General features: G+C 34.2%; 2 protein-coding genes across 2 annotated transcripts in view; both read left to right on the forward strand.

Moving 5' to 3' along the window:
• LOC125071705 (D-xylose transporter) overlaps positions 1 to 15,535 on the forward strand; it is a 57,796-nt gene that overhangs the window by 31,840 nt on the left and 10,421 nt on the right. The window contains exon 2 of the mRNA XM_047682052.1: positions 9,421 to 9,540. Within this exon, the coding sequence (XP_047538008.1) occupies positions 9,432 to 9,540 (109 nt within the window). The 5' untranslated portion in view covers positions 9,421 to 9,431. The remainder of the gene's footprint in view (positions 1 to 9,420; positions 9,541 to 15,535) is intronic.
• LOC125072131 lies at positions 769 to 4,474 on the forward strand. The gene is made up of 2 exons (XM_047682642.1): positions 769 to 3,578; positions 3,631 to 4,474. The coding sequence occupies exons 1-2, from the start codon at positions 769 to 771 to the stop codon at positions 4,472 to 4,474; spliced, it is 3,654 nt and encodes a 1,217-aa protein (XP_047538598.1).

Raw genomic sequence — 15,535 nt, forward strand, 5'->3', positions numbered from 1 at the left:
CGTTTCAATTTATGCCACGAGATGTCATATCAATCTTCATATATAAGACATATATAATGATTAATTTACTCATGCTGCCATTAAAGTCTTGATTGTAGGAGAAATACAAACGTATAAAAGTCATACATACAATCAATACAAACTACAAAAACGGTTGAAGAAATTTAAGGACATATCCTGATATCCTGATGATATCCTGATTATTCACATTATAAGCGCTAAATTAGATAAAGATACGCGAAAGGCATGGGAGTTAAAGGTATCTTCAGATCCAAGTGACGAATTACCCACGTTTCAACAATTTTCCAACTTTTTAATAGGGCGTTTTAGAGGTCTAGAAAATATCGATTCTAAGGTACATCACAGTGAGAAAAAATTTACTAAATCTTTTCACGTTGTTAAAAACAAACCGATCATAAAATAACCACGTGCAAAAAATTCGGAAAGGAAAGTAATGAAAAACGCCGTGAGTTCGCGTTAGATAAAAACCTATGTTTTATTTGTTTAAATAGCAACCATTCCGCTAAAGGGTGTAAAAACATTGTCCGATGCCAAGTGTGTAAACGTCGACATCATTCTTTATTACATCCCAGTGGTGATTCTGGTTCTGGTAGTGCTGAAGTTGAGGCGATTCATCAAACAACCTCGTCGACCAGTCGAAGGTCAACTGAGGAGGATACTGCCGAGAGCAGTAATAAATTATCTGTGCAAGCAAAAAGTTTAGATAAGCAACTTGTGTCTTGTTTTTCGACAGGAAACTGTTCTAAAATGGTTTTATTAACTACAGCTGTGGTGCAAGCTGAGTCGAAAGACGGTACTTATTTCCCAGTTAGGGTCTTATTAGATCAGGGGTCGCAAGGTTCTTTTATTACCGAGGCTATGGTGCAGCACTTAGGTTTAAAAAGGCTTGCGGTCAAAAATACCGTAGTTGGTGTAGGTGGAGATAAAAGTGTGACTTCCAAGTCCACAGTAAAAATTAATTTAAGGTCAAGAGTTGATCCTAGGTTCCAAGTTAAGGTTAATGCACATGTCTTGAAGTCGGTTACGTCTCTTCTCCCAGTTGCGAAGACAACTAGGGTAGAATGGGACAACCTGACTCTGGATGATCTGGCTGACCCTGAGTATCATACGCCTAACAAGATTGATCTCTTATTAGGTGCGGAGATAAACAGTCAAATCATTCAGGAAGGCATTAAAAGAAACCTCAACGGATCTCTATTGGCGCAGGATACTGCTTTCGGTTGGATAATATCTGGTGTCTGTGAGGTAGATAGCACGTCAAATATCCATTCTCACACAATTGTGATGCATTCTTATCTGGAAGTGGACAATATGCTAAAGCGGTTTTGGGAACTCGAAGCTGAACCACCTGTAACAAAAAGAATGCTCACAGATGATGAAATTAAATGTGAGAAATTGTTTAAGGAGACTACGAAACGGGATGGAGACGGTCGGTTCATCGTAAGACTGCCGTTTCGTATGGCCAACCCGGACTGCATGCGTGGTGAGTTCAGGAAAATAGCTGAAAAAAGATTGAGAAATTTAGAATTTAAATTGCAAAAGAACAATAAATTAAAAGAGGATTACACACAAGTTATAAGGGAGTATTTAAACTTAAATCATATGGTAAAAGTTATTGATAAGGATAAATTTAAGAAAACAGCTATTTACTTACCACACCACGCAGTAGTCCGGGAAGATAAGGATACTACTAAAGTCCGAGTAGTGTTTGATGCCTCCTGTAAGGGAAGCAATGGGAAGTCATTAAATGATGATTTATTGATTGGGCCGCCACTGCAAGCCGAACTACGTCATACAATTATGCGCTGGAGACAATATAAAATATGTTTGGTGGCGGATGTGGTGAAAATGTACCGCCAAGTGCTGGTAAATCGGGAAGATACCCCATTTCAGAGGATTCTTTGGAGAGACAGTCCTGAAAAGGAGCTTCAAGAGTTTGAATTACTTACCGTAACCTTTGGCACAGCATGTGCTCCATATTTAGCTGTGCGGTCAATGCAAGAATTAGCCTATAAGGAGTGTCAGAATAAGCCTGTAATTGCTAAAATTATTTTGAATGATTTTTACATGGATGATGTGATGACCGGGGCGGATAACCTAGAAGATGCTTATAAAATATATAAAGAGTTAACCGAAGTGTTAGCGAAAGGAGGGTTTTCACTGCAAAAATGGAAAAGCAATTCTAAGGAAATATTAGCTAAAATATGGAAAGCAAAGGGTAATACAGATGAGGAATTAAGGATTAAGGTAGATGATACAACTAAGATTTTAGGACTTACCTGGGATCCGCGTGGTGACTTCTTCCGGTACTCTGTAGATCTTGCACCGCAAGAAGAACCTGTAACAAAAAGGAGAATTATATCTGATATATCCCGATTATTTGACCCACTCGGATGGTTAGCTCCTTGCATTATAGCAGCAAAAATACTCATACAAAAGCTTTGGTTAGCTGGTATTGGGTGGGATGAGCAAGTTCCTACTAATTTAATAAATGAATGGATTACTTACCGTAAAAATTTAACTGCCTTACAGAATATTAAAATTCCACGCTGGATACACACTAGTAATAAATATCAGCGCGAGTTGTACGGATTTTCCGACGCTTCGAAGGTGGCTTATGCGGCTGTCGTGTATCTACGAGTGGTAGATGATGTGGGAAATGTCTACGTCTCATTAGTTACAGCTAAAACAAAGGTAGCTCCCATAAAGCAAGTGTCTATCCCTAGACTGGAGCTTTGTGGGGCTGTACTTTTGGCGAAGTTGATGGTTGAGGTAGCTGAAGTTATGAAAGTTGAAAGGAGTCAGTTACATGCATTCACTGACAGTGAGGTGGTTTTAGCCTGGCTTAACAATCACCCAAGCCGGTGGAAGACGTTCGTCGCTAACCGAGTTTCGGAAATCCTACAGATTTTGGATACACATCACTGGTCCCATGTAGCCACTAAGAAGAATCCGGCGGATTTAGCATCACGAGGTATTTCTCCGGTGGAACTATCAGAAATGGTTATATGGTTTGAAGGGCCAGAGTTTCTAAAAAATAAGGTAATTATTTGTACAAAACCAAAACACCTGGTTACAAATCTTGAGCAGATTAAAGTTCATACAGCGGTCGTTAACACAGAATTGTGGGAAAGGTTTTCTTCATTTTCGAAGCTTGTTCGTGTGGTTGCTTATTGTCGACGTTGGTTACGGATAAAGAAAGGTTTAAGTAGTAGGCCAAGTTCAGAAGCATTGGAGCGACAGGAAATTGAGGATTCGATAACGGTCTGTATTAAAAAATGTCAAGAAGAAGGATTCCGGGAAGAGTTGGAAGAATTGCAAAAACACGGCATAATAGATAAGAAAAAGAAAAAGTTAAGGACATTAAATATATTTTTAGATTCGGAAGGTGTAATTAGAGTAGGTGGTCGGCTGGAAATGTCTTCGCTGTCATTTAACGGGAAACATCCGATTCTCATACCTAAAGAATCTTTCTTAAGCGGACTCTTAATTGCTGATGCTCACCAAAAAACCCTGCACGGAGGTCCGCAACTCATGATTACCTATTTGAGATCGAAGTATTGGATTGGGTGTGTGTGGTTGTGTAATATGTACGCGTTACTCGAGCAGGTCTACATCTCAACTCATGGGGCAGTTACCTTCCGCGCGTGTGACACCGAATAAGCCCTTTCTTGTCAGCGGAGTCGATTACGCAGGACCTATTAATATAAGAATTTCAAAAGGTAGGGGTAACAAGTCTTACAAGGGATATATTGCTCTGTTCATTTGCATGTCGACCAGAGCTGTACATCTTGAAGTTGTGAGCGAGCTTTCTACCCTAGGATTTATAGCCGCTTTTAAAAGGTTCGTCGCAAGACGAGGTAGGTGTGCTGAATTATACAGCGACAACGGTTCCAATTTTGTGGGCGCTGCTCGAGAGTTACTGTGTCTGTTCAGCGAAGAAAAAACAAAATTTAAACCTGAACTGGCACAGTATCTCGCGACCAATGGAACACAGTGGAATTTTATTCTTCCTCGCGCTCCGAATTTCGGTGGACTATGGGAGGCAGGAATAAAGTCCACCAAGTTCCACCTCAAACGAGTGGTTGGAAACTCTACGTTGACGTATGAGGAGATGGCTACCGTATTAGCACAAATAGAGGCATGTCTTACTTCGAGGCCATTGTCTCGTGTAGAGGATCCAACCGAGGCCGTCGTTTTGACTCCTGGTCATTTCTTGGTGGGGGAACCACTCGTAGTAGTTCCGGAAGTAAATTATGAGTCGGCAAATATGTTTACCTTGCGAAGATGGCAACTCCACCAACGAATGATGCAGGATTTTTGGCGTCGATGGTCCCAGGATTACCTTCATCAGATCCTTCAAAGGCATAAATGGGAATATCAGAACCCAGAACCATCAGTGGGGGATGTAGTTTTAATGAGGACGATCTGCCCCCGGCGCGATGGTTGCTAGGCAAGGTCGAACAAAAACATCCGGGACCCGATAAAATCACGCGAGTCGTCACCATACGTACCAAAAGTTCTTTAATTAAAAGACCTACTTCTAAGATAGCAATTTTACCTGTAACTAAGTAAATTATTAGTTGAGTGATTCGTTACAGTCGGACTGTTGCATGGTGGGCGGTTTGAAGGACATTTCTCACTATGTCCTTGGTGGGCGGTATGTCCGGATTAAACATACACACCAATAAACCTATTTGTATAATGTAAATGGCTTGCCTTAGATAAGTTGATTATATTTAGTTCCTCGGTGACGCCTAGATGGCGTTGTTAGATGTATGCGACTTTTTGAATCGCGCTATGGTTTGGTTAAGTTGTTAGTATAAGGCATGTAAAAATATTTTTTTTTGTGTGAATCGTTTCACGAGCAAATAGACGCTTAAATAGTACTTGTTAAGTGTTTTATTTTTTGGCATGAGTAGCCTGCCGGAATTTTATTCAGGTATATAACGACGTAATATGAGTTATCGTTGATGATATTTCATTGTATATACATTTAAATATAGAATTGCGTATTAATTTGATTAAAAATGTGGTCACCGCCACCCATAGACATTATCGCTGTAAAAAATATGAAACACTCCTTCCGTAGCCAACCTTGAAATTAAGAAGCTATGTATCTTGTGCCTGTAGTTACACTGGTCTCAGTCACCCCTCTAACCCGAATATAGCAATACCAATTCTTGCTTACTCACCCAGACAAGCTTACACAAAGAACTAACACCGAGTAAATTCTATTTCTTGAAAACAGCCAGTGATATTCATTAATAAAATATAGTATGTTTGAAAAACCTTTATACACATAGATATTATAGCGCGCAAAGTATGCCCTAACTTCGCATCACACACAAAAAGACGTCTTTCAATATATGACGATGTGAACAATACTCTCTCTGAAATAGTAAATTGGTTTAGTGTTAATAATTTAATGTTAAATAGTAAAAAGACTAAATGTATTAAATTCACTACTCCCAATGTAAGATGTGTCAAAACGAGTGTACGTTTAAACGGGGAAGCATTAGATGTTTTAGAATCAACAGAGTTCCGTGGTATGACAATAGACTCTAAGGTCCAATGGGGCCCCCATTCCGAACCGGTGGTAGATTTTTGACAATCAATAAGCAAGTGCAAACACTTCTATATTGAATAAAGATTTTTGACTTTAGCTTTGACTTTGACACACGTAAAATGTTGACAACCAACTTACGGTGATACGCCACAAATCAAATGTCGCTCATAGTATTCTGATATTTCACGAGCGTGTTCTGCGATGTGCTTTTGAGTTTCTTCTTACATAATACATCTACAGACGAAAGGATTTACGTGTTCACCGAAGCAAAGGAGTGTGACAAAGCCAAAATCGAAATTCCTTACACTAAAAATCGTGTGAACTTTTTATTGGTTCATTCCAGGCCTTAAATTCAGGATCTCCATCACTAAACCAATATGGCGGACTTATTGTTAACTTAGAACGTTACTAAATTAAAATAACTATTCCAAACAAGGTTTCAACTGTAGTGTTGCGCAATAAATGCAAATCTTAAGTATCGACATTTCGCATGACTTATGAATAGATTCAACTCTTAATGTACATGTCGTTTATTATATTGCGGATATCATTATATTTATCATACTGACACAATCGTTTATTACAAAACAACTGACAAAACTGTATTCGAGTAATACAAAGATCACGGAAATATGTATACTTGGATAATACTACAATGGAGAAAGTAGTTATTCTTCAAACTCAAATTTCCTCGTACCAGCTCATTAAATTCAAGAATGTCTATATTTAACTTTTATCGTATACTGTCAATTGATTTAGTGCTTCTTTGAATTAATATACCTATACAATTCTTAAATAAAATAAAAACAGTATAACAATATTTGCTCCTAGATTCATTTCTCTTCCTTACATAGGAAGTCTTATTCAAATTCTTCTGTTAAATATACAAGCATCACACGAACACATTCATAGTCAAAGTAAAAACTACCACCGGTTCGGAGCCGTCACTGCTAAGACATGATAAAAACTGGCGAAAGAAACTCAGCAGATAGAATTTTGTCTATTCTATTAAATTCATCGTTTAACACCGGAATTACAGTCCAAGAAGAAATATAAATATAAATATATCATCCCACTTGGGGTTGGCCTGTGCCTACTTAACTCATAAAAAAAAAATATGCGGCAAGATGAATATGCACTAATGTCTAATACCACAATTTCATACACGACAGGACTTGTAAATAGTAGCCTATGATAATGTTATTTAAAAAAAACACTGGTATGATCGTGATTTAAAAATAAAAAAAAAACACAAGTCAGCTATAAGTGGCGTGCAGACGACAGAACAATGGACACACGGACGATTAAATTGTTACTTCTATTTGGGTCAGTGCAACGCTTAACTTGTCAAAAATAGCCGTTATGCTTAACTTAGTAACATATGTTAATTAATAGAAAAACTTCTAACATTTAATACGTTTATATAATTGTTAAAGTTTTTACATCGACTTCATTTGATGTAATGTCTCTGTGTTGTTTGTAATTGAATACTTCTTATGTTTGGTGTTGTCATTGTACGAAAATATTACTAAAAGATATAACCCCGTCTTAATGCCTTCACTGGTGACAAGAAGGCTGAATAATTGTCCGTTTTCGAACGAACCTTTAATGGTGCGTCGTTCAATTGATTTCGTTTGATTTGCCATTCAAATGGTCGCCATCTTGATACGTCTACATAGTCACGATTTGGATAATATATATGTTTTATTATGATACTTAATTTTTTTTTTTTTATAAGAGTAACTACTGTAAAATTGTTACTAGCTATGCCGGTTCTTCATCTGTAGAATCTACTTTCGGAAACTCACGGTGGTATCATTAAATTAAATGCATTTGTTAACTGACGTTTCAACAGACTTGAAATAACGTACTTGAATAAAGCACATTGATTTTTATTTTTGATTTTTTTATTTATTTATTAGGTTTGCTAGCGATTTTTACATTGGTCATTCTTACATAAATATACAATTAGGTATATACATCCATAGATTATGTAAAATAATTTAAAAGCAAATACTACATTCCAATAAAACTATTGATTACAATTGCTTGCTACAACAACAAAGGTGAAATAAAACACAAAACGAAAAATGAGCAAAAGAGAAAAAAAAAAAGTTTGTTGATTTACTTGATATTAAACAATATATTTTTTAGTAACGTAATTCTAACTAATATTATGATTGCGATTTGTTTATCTGTAACGATTTGACATCTTAAAATATTCAACAGATCATAATAATTTTTTTCACACACATTGCCAGAGATACAGAAGTAAATCCTAAAAACTGGACGCCCACACACACACGGGCGGAATCGTGGCCGAAAACTACTACATATAAAAATATTTTTTTTATTTACATCATCTGTCCGTGCACGTGACACGCGAAACTAAATAGATTGAACGAAATGGAATTGTGACAGGTCTTGATCTGGGTCCGAATGTAAGATACTGTCTATTTCGGGATACGAAATAATCATATATAATACAAAATGAAAAAATCTCATCTATTATTCCTAATCACAGAAGCAATTCTTCATTGCTTATATATTATAATTAATATAAAAGTAAATAATAATTATTTTGTTCAGAAAAATATATTTTCATAAATGTAAGGCCTATTATTTATCATAAAGGTGATTCACAATAGTGATCGCAACATTGGTGTGTAGAATCTGTACTAATTACATTTACTCAAAGACAAAACGGCTCAAAGTCGATTTTTCTTTGTCACGTTCGATTAAAAAAAAATTGAAATGAGAGAAAAAAAAATTCAAAACGTGTAAATTGATAACTGTTTTCGTTTTTCTTTCCGAATTTTCAATAATACTTATGATCCAATTTAGACCACTTTGTGTAACATTAGTTGTATATAAAACAACGATGGCATTGAAATTAATTGCTGAAGGTCAGTCGCCTAAACCCCGCAAATACTTCGATAATTAATAGTATCCAAAGACGAAACGAGTTTGTTTTATTATTACGAAAAAAAAAATTGAATTTAATTCATAATATATCATTGTAATAAATACTTCCGACTTGACATCATGGAAAATGAATGATTATAAAAAAAAAACTTCTATTAATTTTGTTTAGTGTCGTATATTTTAAGTACTCGTTAAACATATTAAAGCAGATTAAAATAATAGACTCAATTTGACTTTAATTTAATATTAAGCCTGCATGATTGTGAGGACATTCTCTGACCGATTTCTCAAGAGAGACTCTAGTCTCCGCAAAATAAATAAAACAATAATAAGAGACTAGGAAACTAGGTCTAGAGTGAGGGAATAGAGAGAACCTTAGTCCGCGCACTTCTGCAATATATTCCCTGCCCAGTTACTCCTGCTCATATTTTTGAGAAACGCCGCCGCTTCCGAAATAAGTCAGTAGGACTTCAAATCATCGTCAAATGATATTACAATACGGTACTTAAACGACACTTACATGATTCACTTATATAATGACTTCTATACTAATATTATAAATGCGAAAGTAAATCTATCTTTCTGTCTATCTGATGCTCTTTCACTGTCAAACCACAATTTGATATAAAGCTAGCTTGAACTGCAAAGAAAGACGACCAAATGACCAATCAATAAAACGCTAACGAAAACGCGGGCAACATTACTATTCAAAATATATGTAGTAAACAAAAATGCATAGCATTTTTCATTTTTTCAAAGTACAGATTTAAAATTTATCTCTTTAACTATATTATCGTCAATTACGAAAAAGAATAAACAAAAAGCCAACAGTGATTAGCATTGAACATTTATAAAAATATAATTTTAAAAACAAAATAAGTTAACATTGAAATTTTTTGTTCCAGAATAAATCAAAATGTTCCACGGAGGCATTTGGAGCAAACTTCAGAATTTCTACAAGTGGTACGTGCTGGGCTTGGTGTCGGTCGGCTACATTCTTGGCGAATTGGGACACTACCTCATTGGTAAGATATTCTTGTGTATGTTTATTGTTTGCGCAGATGTAACATTACGTCATAGATTAGAGTATCTATTCTTTGTTACTAAATCCTTTGTTTTTTTTTTATTTATCATTCATGTAGGTACCTAGCGCATAGAGACAGGCTCTCTAGGAAAAATAAAGCATTTGTTAATTTCCAGAACATCGTCAACTCCACGATCTGAGATCTGTGTTGACACGTTTAAAAAGGATAATAGGAACAAAGTAATCAATTAAAACCATTTGAGAAGTCAAAAGAACTCCCATTTTATCGTATAATATCAACGAACGTAATTAATTTTTTTCGTGAATTGTGAACCAAGGATTGAGTTCAATCCTGAATTAAAATCAATAGAAAAAATAGAGATTGCATAAAATACATCACGCGTGCGACGGATATATCTACCACATTTGAATATACCAAGTAGTGTGGTGAAATAATTTCGAAAACGCAAAAGGACAGGAAGGTTTTGCCTTACAATATAATTTACTCTTGCTGTACTGGACGATAACTTTAATTAAATAATTCGTAGTCCCTTTACAAAATGAATTACGGAAGATTATCATGATTTGAATCCCAAAAGTATCAAGTTCAGCTGACCTCGACATAGTTTTTACGGCGAGGGTCAAATACCTAATCGTAAATACGACTAACCCGATCGTGACCGACATGATTTAACGTCACTGTCACATAAATGTGTGTAACATTCCATGACTGGCGGAAAGGGGAGTTGCATCACGGTTGATTTGGAAATTACGTCATTCGTGTGTGACATTAAAAGTTTTATGACATTGAATTAAAAACGAAATTGGTTTGTTTAAATTTAACTTAATTTTTCTTTAACTAAACTTATAGCGAGTATAATATTATCTTTATTTTTTAAATCATTTGCCGTGATTGACTAACAACGCACAGCAACGGTACTGAATCTAGAAAGCTCAAATCTTTTACATAGGTTCATTAAACAACGTAAACAAACTAAGAAAGGATTTTAGGTAATTTCAACTTTAAGGGAGCAATGGGGAGGGTAGCATTGTACGAATTTAGAATTGGCAGATATCATCTGTAGATGAACTCTTTCTAAACGGTTGGATCGATTTTGTTTAGGTTTTGTGTGAATTTGAGTGGGTCCTTAATACTTTAGATGAGACCCGATAACTTATGCTGCGATCGGGAGTTAAATTAAATTCTTATTCCACGCGGACAAAGTCGGGACGGGTAACTATGTGTATGTTATACGTGTGCCTGAGATAATATACAAAGATTAAGTAACGAGAAAAAGGTTAAAAGGTATGATTATACCTATAAGATATTTCTCATGGAAGACCCGAAATAAATGTTAACGGTAAAATAAAAGTAAAGCTCTAGATAGACAAAGGGAAGGGAATACAAAAAAAATACATACCTATATGTACCAAAGAGATGACAAAAACCGAAACTATAGAGGATAACATCACTTTAGTCCGTTCCGGGAAAAAGAGAACTATGAACTTTTGTCGATGGTGAAAACCTGTTATTCTACAATAGTATGATTTACAAGAGTCCAGGTCCTGGTTCTCCTGTGGTCAGTCTTTAAATCACAATTCTCAAAGCGGATAAGTTCCCCCGTTGCTGTATTATAAGCTCGCTAGACCTGACGTTATTATTCAACTTCAAACATACGTTAAATATATCAAATATGACAGATCCCGAAATGGATTAGCAGGAATTTGACAGTTAATATGTTTATTTATTTATACCATACATCGGCTGTATACTCCACAGCTGTATCACAAAGACACAGAGTATATAAGAAAAAAAAAACAACTATATTCTACGTCATTTTATATTTATGTAAATATCAATATAAATAATGTGTGAATTATATAGAAGATAGTTCTTTAGATATAATTCTTAAATTCGCAATTAACGAACAGAAACAAATTTCTAGTAGAGATAAAAGAATGATTAAAAAATACAATATAGTAATTAAAAATCTGTGAACCAAAGATCGCACAGTTAATTATAAATATTTAAATTAAAACAATACACAATTGTTGTTAGAGAAGTGTTAGGCGTATTTAATTTGTTCGTGTAATGTCGATCTATCAATATAACCGATCGAAATAAAACATATTAATCCTATTGGATGATTTTGGATAAAGATGGATGAATTTAGGCTCGGGTTCTAACAAAGGACAGATTAAAAAATAATTGTGAATACTGACATCATTGTAAATATGGTTATTTAAAAGAACAACTACGCGGTCTTGCTGTTTCTTCTCATTGGAGGCTGCTTTTCGGGACAATTGCGAGCTTTATTGACGATGAAAAACTGTTTTAGTGCAAAGTTTACTTTAATAAAATAAATTCGATTTGATTAAGATTTTAATGACTTATAAATATATTTCGTAATAATAATTGCATTTTGTTATATTATTTCCTGATTTTAAATGTCTTGTTACTTGAACTTTGATAAATTATAAAGATAGCAATCATTAATTCATTATAATATTATATTATTATTAAATAAAATCTATGAAAATAATTTTATGCTCTAAGAGGAAATAGATTTTTTATCAGACGTAAAGTATTTAAATATTTGTTTTCAGCATACATGCAAGAAAGTTTTTTAAATTATATTTTTATTTGTAATATATTTTATTATTAATTAAACTATATCTCGTTTTTGTTATTAATTAATTGCTAGTGTTATTAGTCTAATTTCAATTGATATATAAAGAAGTCTGTAGGTAATCTTAGTCGATTGCACATCTTGACAATGAGCTGTGTGACTCCAGGCTTTTCAAATAAAGAAAATATTTTTATTGTTATTGTACGAAAACAATAATTGTAAAATATGATATTTGTATTGTAACACTTCTATATTGAGTAGATATTTTGGCTTCGACTTTGATTTGACTCTTTAATAAATAAGCGTTATCAAGTAAACCTCTTCTGAATTTGTTTAGATACTCGAATCTCAGTGTTTAATACAACCGGTCAAATTGAGTCCATTTGTGACAGGAGTCGGGAGGCCTGGTTCATTCTTCGTCCAGAGCTTGCGTATTACCACCACAATACGTATAAATTTTTAGTTCATAGTGTAAATAATTCATCAATGTAAGCAAGATTATTTCTAATTGTTATAAAATGTGTAAAATATAAAAATATACATGACAACGGTGACATTTATATAATCTAGACGCGAATTTTTATTACCTGTTTAACCATTTCAATCTTACTTAACACGTATATTTTTTATTATGAATATTACGGAAACAAAAATCATTGTTTCTTAAATACACCTATATCTCTTTGTTTTTATCGCTGTATGGATGTTACGAAATTTGTCTCATTTATGTTTAATGGTTGTGAGATAGTGTTACTTTACAGGAATAAGTGACTTAACTTTTTAGATTCCAATATTAGTGGAGTATGGTATGAAATTGTTAACATTTGTTACAGTGCCAAATTCATTGGTCTCTTAACCACTACTATTAATAATTAAAAAAAAAGTTTAATAACATAAATTTGCAATCAGTATAAACACTTACCTACTTCTTATTAACCGACAAAAAGAGGAGGTTATCAAATCGTCTACATTTTATTTATTGATTAAATCTATTGCGCACGAAAAAAAACGATACAAATGATATCGATAATTAAAATTTAGTATTATTCTGATAAATGTCTTTTCAGTTGAAGGGTTTGTCGTCAGGTATTAGACGTAAAAAAGTTCCCTAATCTTTTGACTTTTGGTTTGACCGTGAAAGAGCAACAGAAGGAGAGATTTATTTTAGTATTTTTAATATAGAGTGCGCGTGTGACGTGGGCGGGAAGTTGATCTAAACCCTTGACAACGTATACACGTATGCAAAGCTTAATCATGTTCGATTGAATAGTTAAGGCGTTAAAGCGTAACAGACAAACAAATCCACTGTCCCATTTATAATATTAGTTTTATAAAGGATAGCTATTCATATATAATAACTAATATTTGTACTTTAAATGGCGTTTTAGTTGGCAGACATTGTTTTCCTCGTTTTATAATTCACTTCTCCTTCTCCGAGAACGCGCTGCATCCTTTGGTGAAAGTTTTATGTATTTTGGTTTGGTGGTTTCATCAATCCGGAATACGTCTCGTTTTTTTATATAATTGCTCAAATCCTCTATTTGTAATATAAAACATAGTTTAACTTGAATTAAATTAATACAATTTAAATCTAATATTTTTATTATTTTGTTCTGTTAAACAAAATTATTTATATGATATAATTATTGTACGTTACATCTCTGATACGCTTTTGATTACAAATAAATCATATTTATTAATAATATAGCTGTTACCGGCCCGCTTCACTGGGCATTCAATAAAAAAGGCCGGCAAGTGTGAATCCGATTCATCTTTGAGGGTTCCGTAGCGCCAGACATATAGACAAACAGATTGATGGTTTACAAATTATGGTTTTAGTAATGACGAAGTGATCTTATAAGGGTCCTTTTTCTTTAAGAGTACGATACATTTAGCAGATTTCACGTAATTTACGCACAAAAAATATTATATTTATAGATATACCTGATACGTGCGTATTACTGGCCGGTATTATGTACATACATATAAAGCCTTGTTTTACATTTTCATTATCTTTATATATATAAATCATTTTTTTTTTTACCTTAAGTTCAGATGCTGTTAGCAATAAAATTGTTATTAAATATATATTTTATTTCACCCGGACGAAGTCTGAACTAGAAACTAGTATACAAACATATGTTATAACAGCTTTATTTACTCAATACAAGTCTATAAGAATTATTAACATTTACCAGTTAAATAAATACTCATTATTTACTAATATAATCAATTGTTATAAAATAAAAAGAAAATACTATTGGGTATTATTTAAATAGACTAATTTATATTATTATTTAGAAAGAGTAACTTTTTTTTTTACCTGTTGGTAAGTGGTCGCCACCGCCCATAGACAAAGGCGCTGTAAGAAATATTAACCATTCCTTACATCACCTATGCGCCACCAACCTCGGGAACTAAGATGTTATGTCCCTTGTGCCTGTGATTACACTGGCTCACTTACCCTTCTAACCGGAACACAACAATACAGTGTACTGTTATTTGACGCTAGAATATCTGATGAGTGGGTGGTACCTACCCAGACGGGCTTGCACAAAGCCCTACCACTAAGTAAAACTATTAAGTTTCTTGCCGGTTATTCTTCAACATTCCAAATCGGTACAAGCTGTATGATAAAATCAACCTTGTAAAATGAATATTCCAACGTGCTTGTACGAGCCTACTCGAATAAAGTATATTTTAACTTTGATCACCCGTTCATTAAAAACTCTACGGGCTTGCGAAAATATTTTACAAGCTTTAGTTCCGTTCTAAAGGGTTAGTCAGAGTTAGAGTATGCTCGTAAATCAGCTCAAGGGGCGTAACAATTTGTTTGATCGACTGGAAATGCCGTGGAATTTGCCTCAAAGTCATGAGCCATTTTATAAAGATAAATCTTATAATCATAAAAGTAAGGAATTGTTTAATAGCATTTTGTAGTTTATTGTTTTAATACTGAGCATTTGCGATGTTATTAATGGTGACATAATAAACTTATTATGTACTTTGTATAGACGCTGTTCACTCACGAAGACACGTCTCTCCACTTGAAATTATCGGCGTGCATTAACAATATATTTGATTTGATCTCATTTAGATTTAAATGAGAGCCGAGATGGCCCAGTGGTTACAACGCGTGCATCTTAACCGATGATTACGGCTTCAAACACAACTAATTTTTATGTGCTTAATTTATGTTTATAATTCATCTCTTGCTCGGCGGTGAAGGAAAACAACGTGAGAAAACTGCATGTATCCAATTTCAACGAAATTCTGCCACATGTGTATCCATCAACCCGTGGTGGAATATGCTCAAACCTTCTCCTCAAAGGGAGAGGAGGCCGTAGCCCAAAAGTAGGAAATTTA

Source organism: Vanessa atalanta, chromosome 20, assembly GCF_905147765.1.
Source record: "Vanessa atalanta chromosome 20, ilVanAtal1.2, whole genome shotgun sequence".
NCBI classification, from domain to species: domain Eukaryota; kingdom Metazoa; phylum Arthropoda; class Insecta; order Lepidoptera; family Nymphalidae; genus Vanessa; species Vanessa atalanta.

Coding starts and splice junctions, on each gene's coding strand:
- LOC125072131 (XM_047682642.1), top strand. CDS start 769: ATGGTTTTATTAACTACAGCTGTGGTGCAAGCTGAGTCGAAAGACGGT. Junction 3,579..3,630: donor ATTACCTATTTGAGATCGAA/GTATTGGATTGG, acceptor TTACTCGAGCAG/GTCTACATCTCAACTCATGG.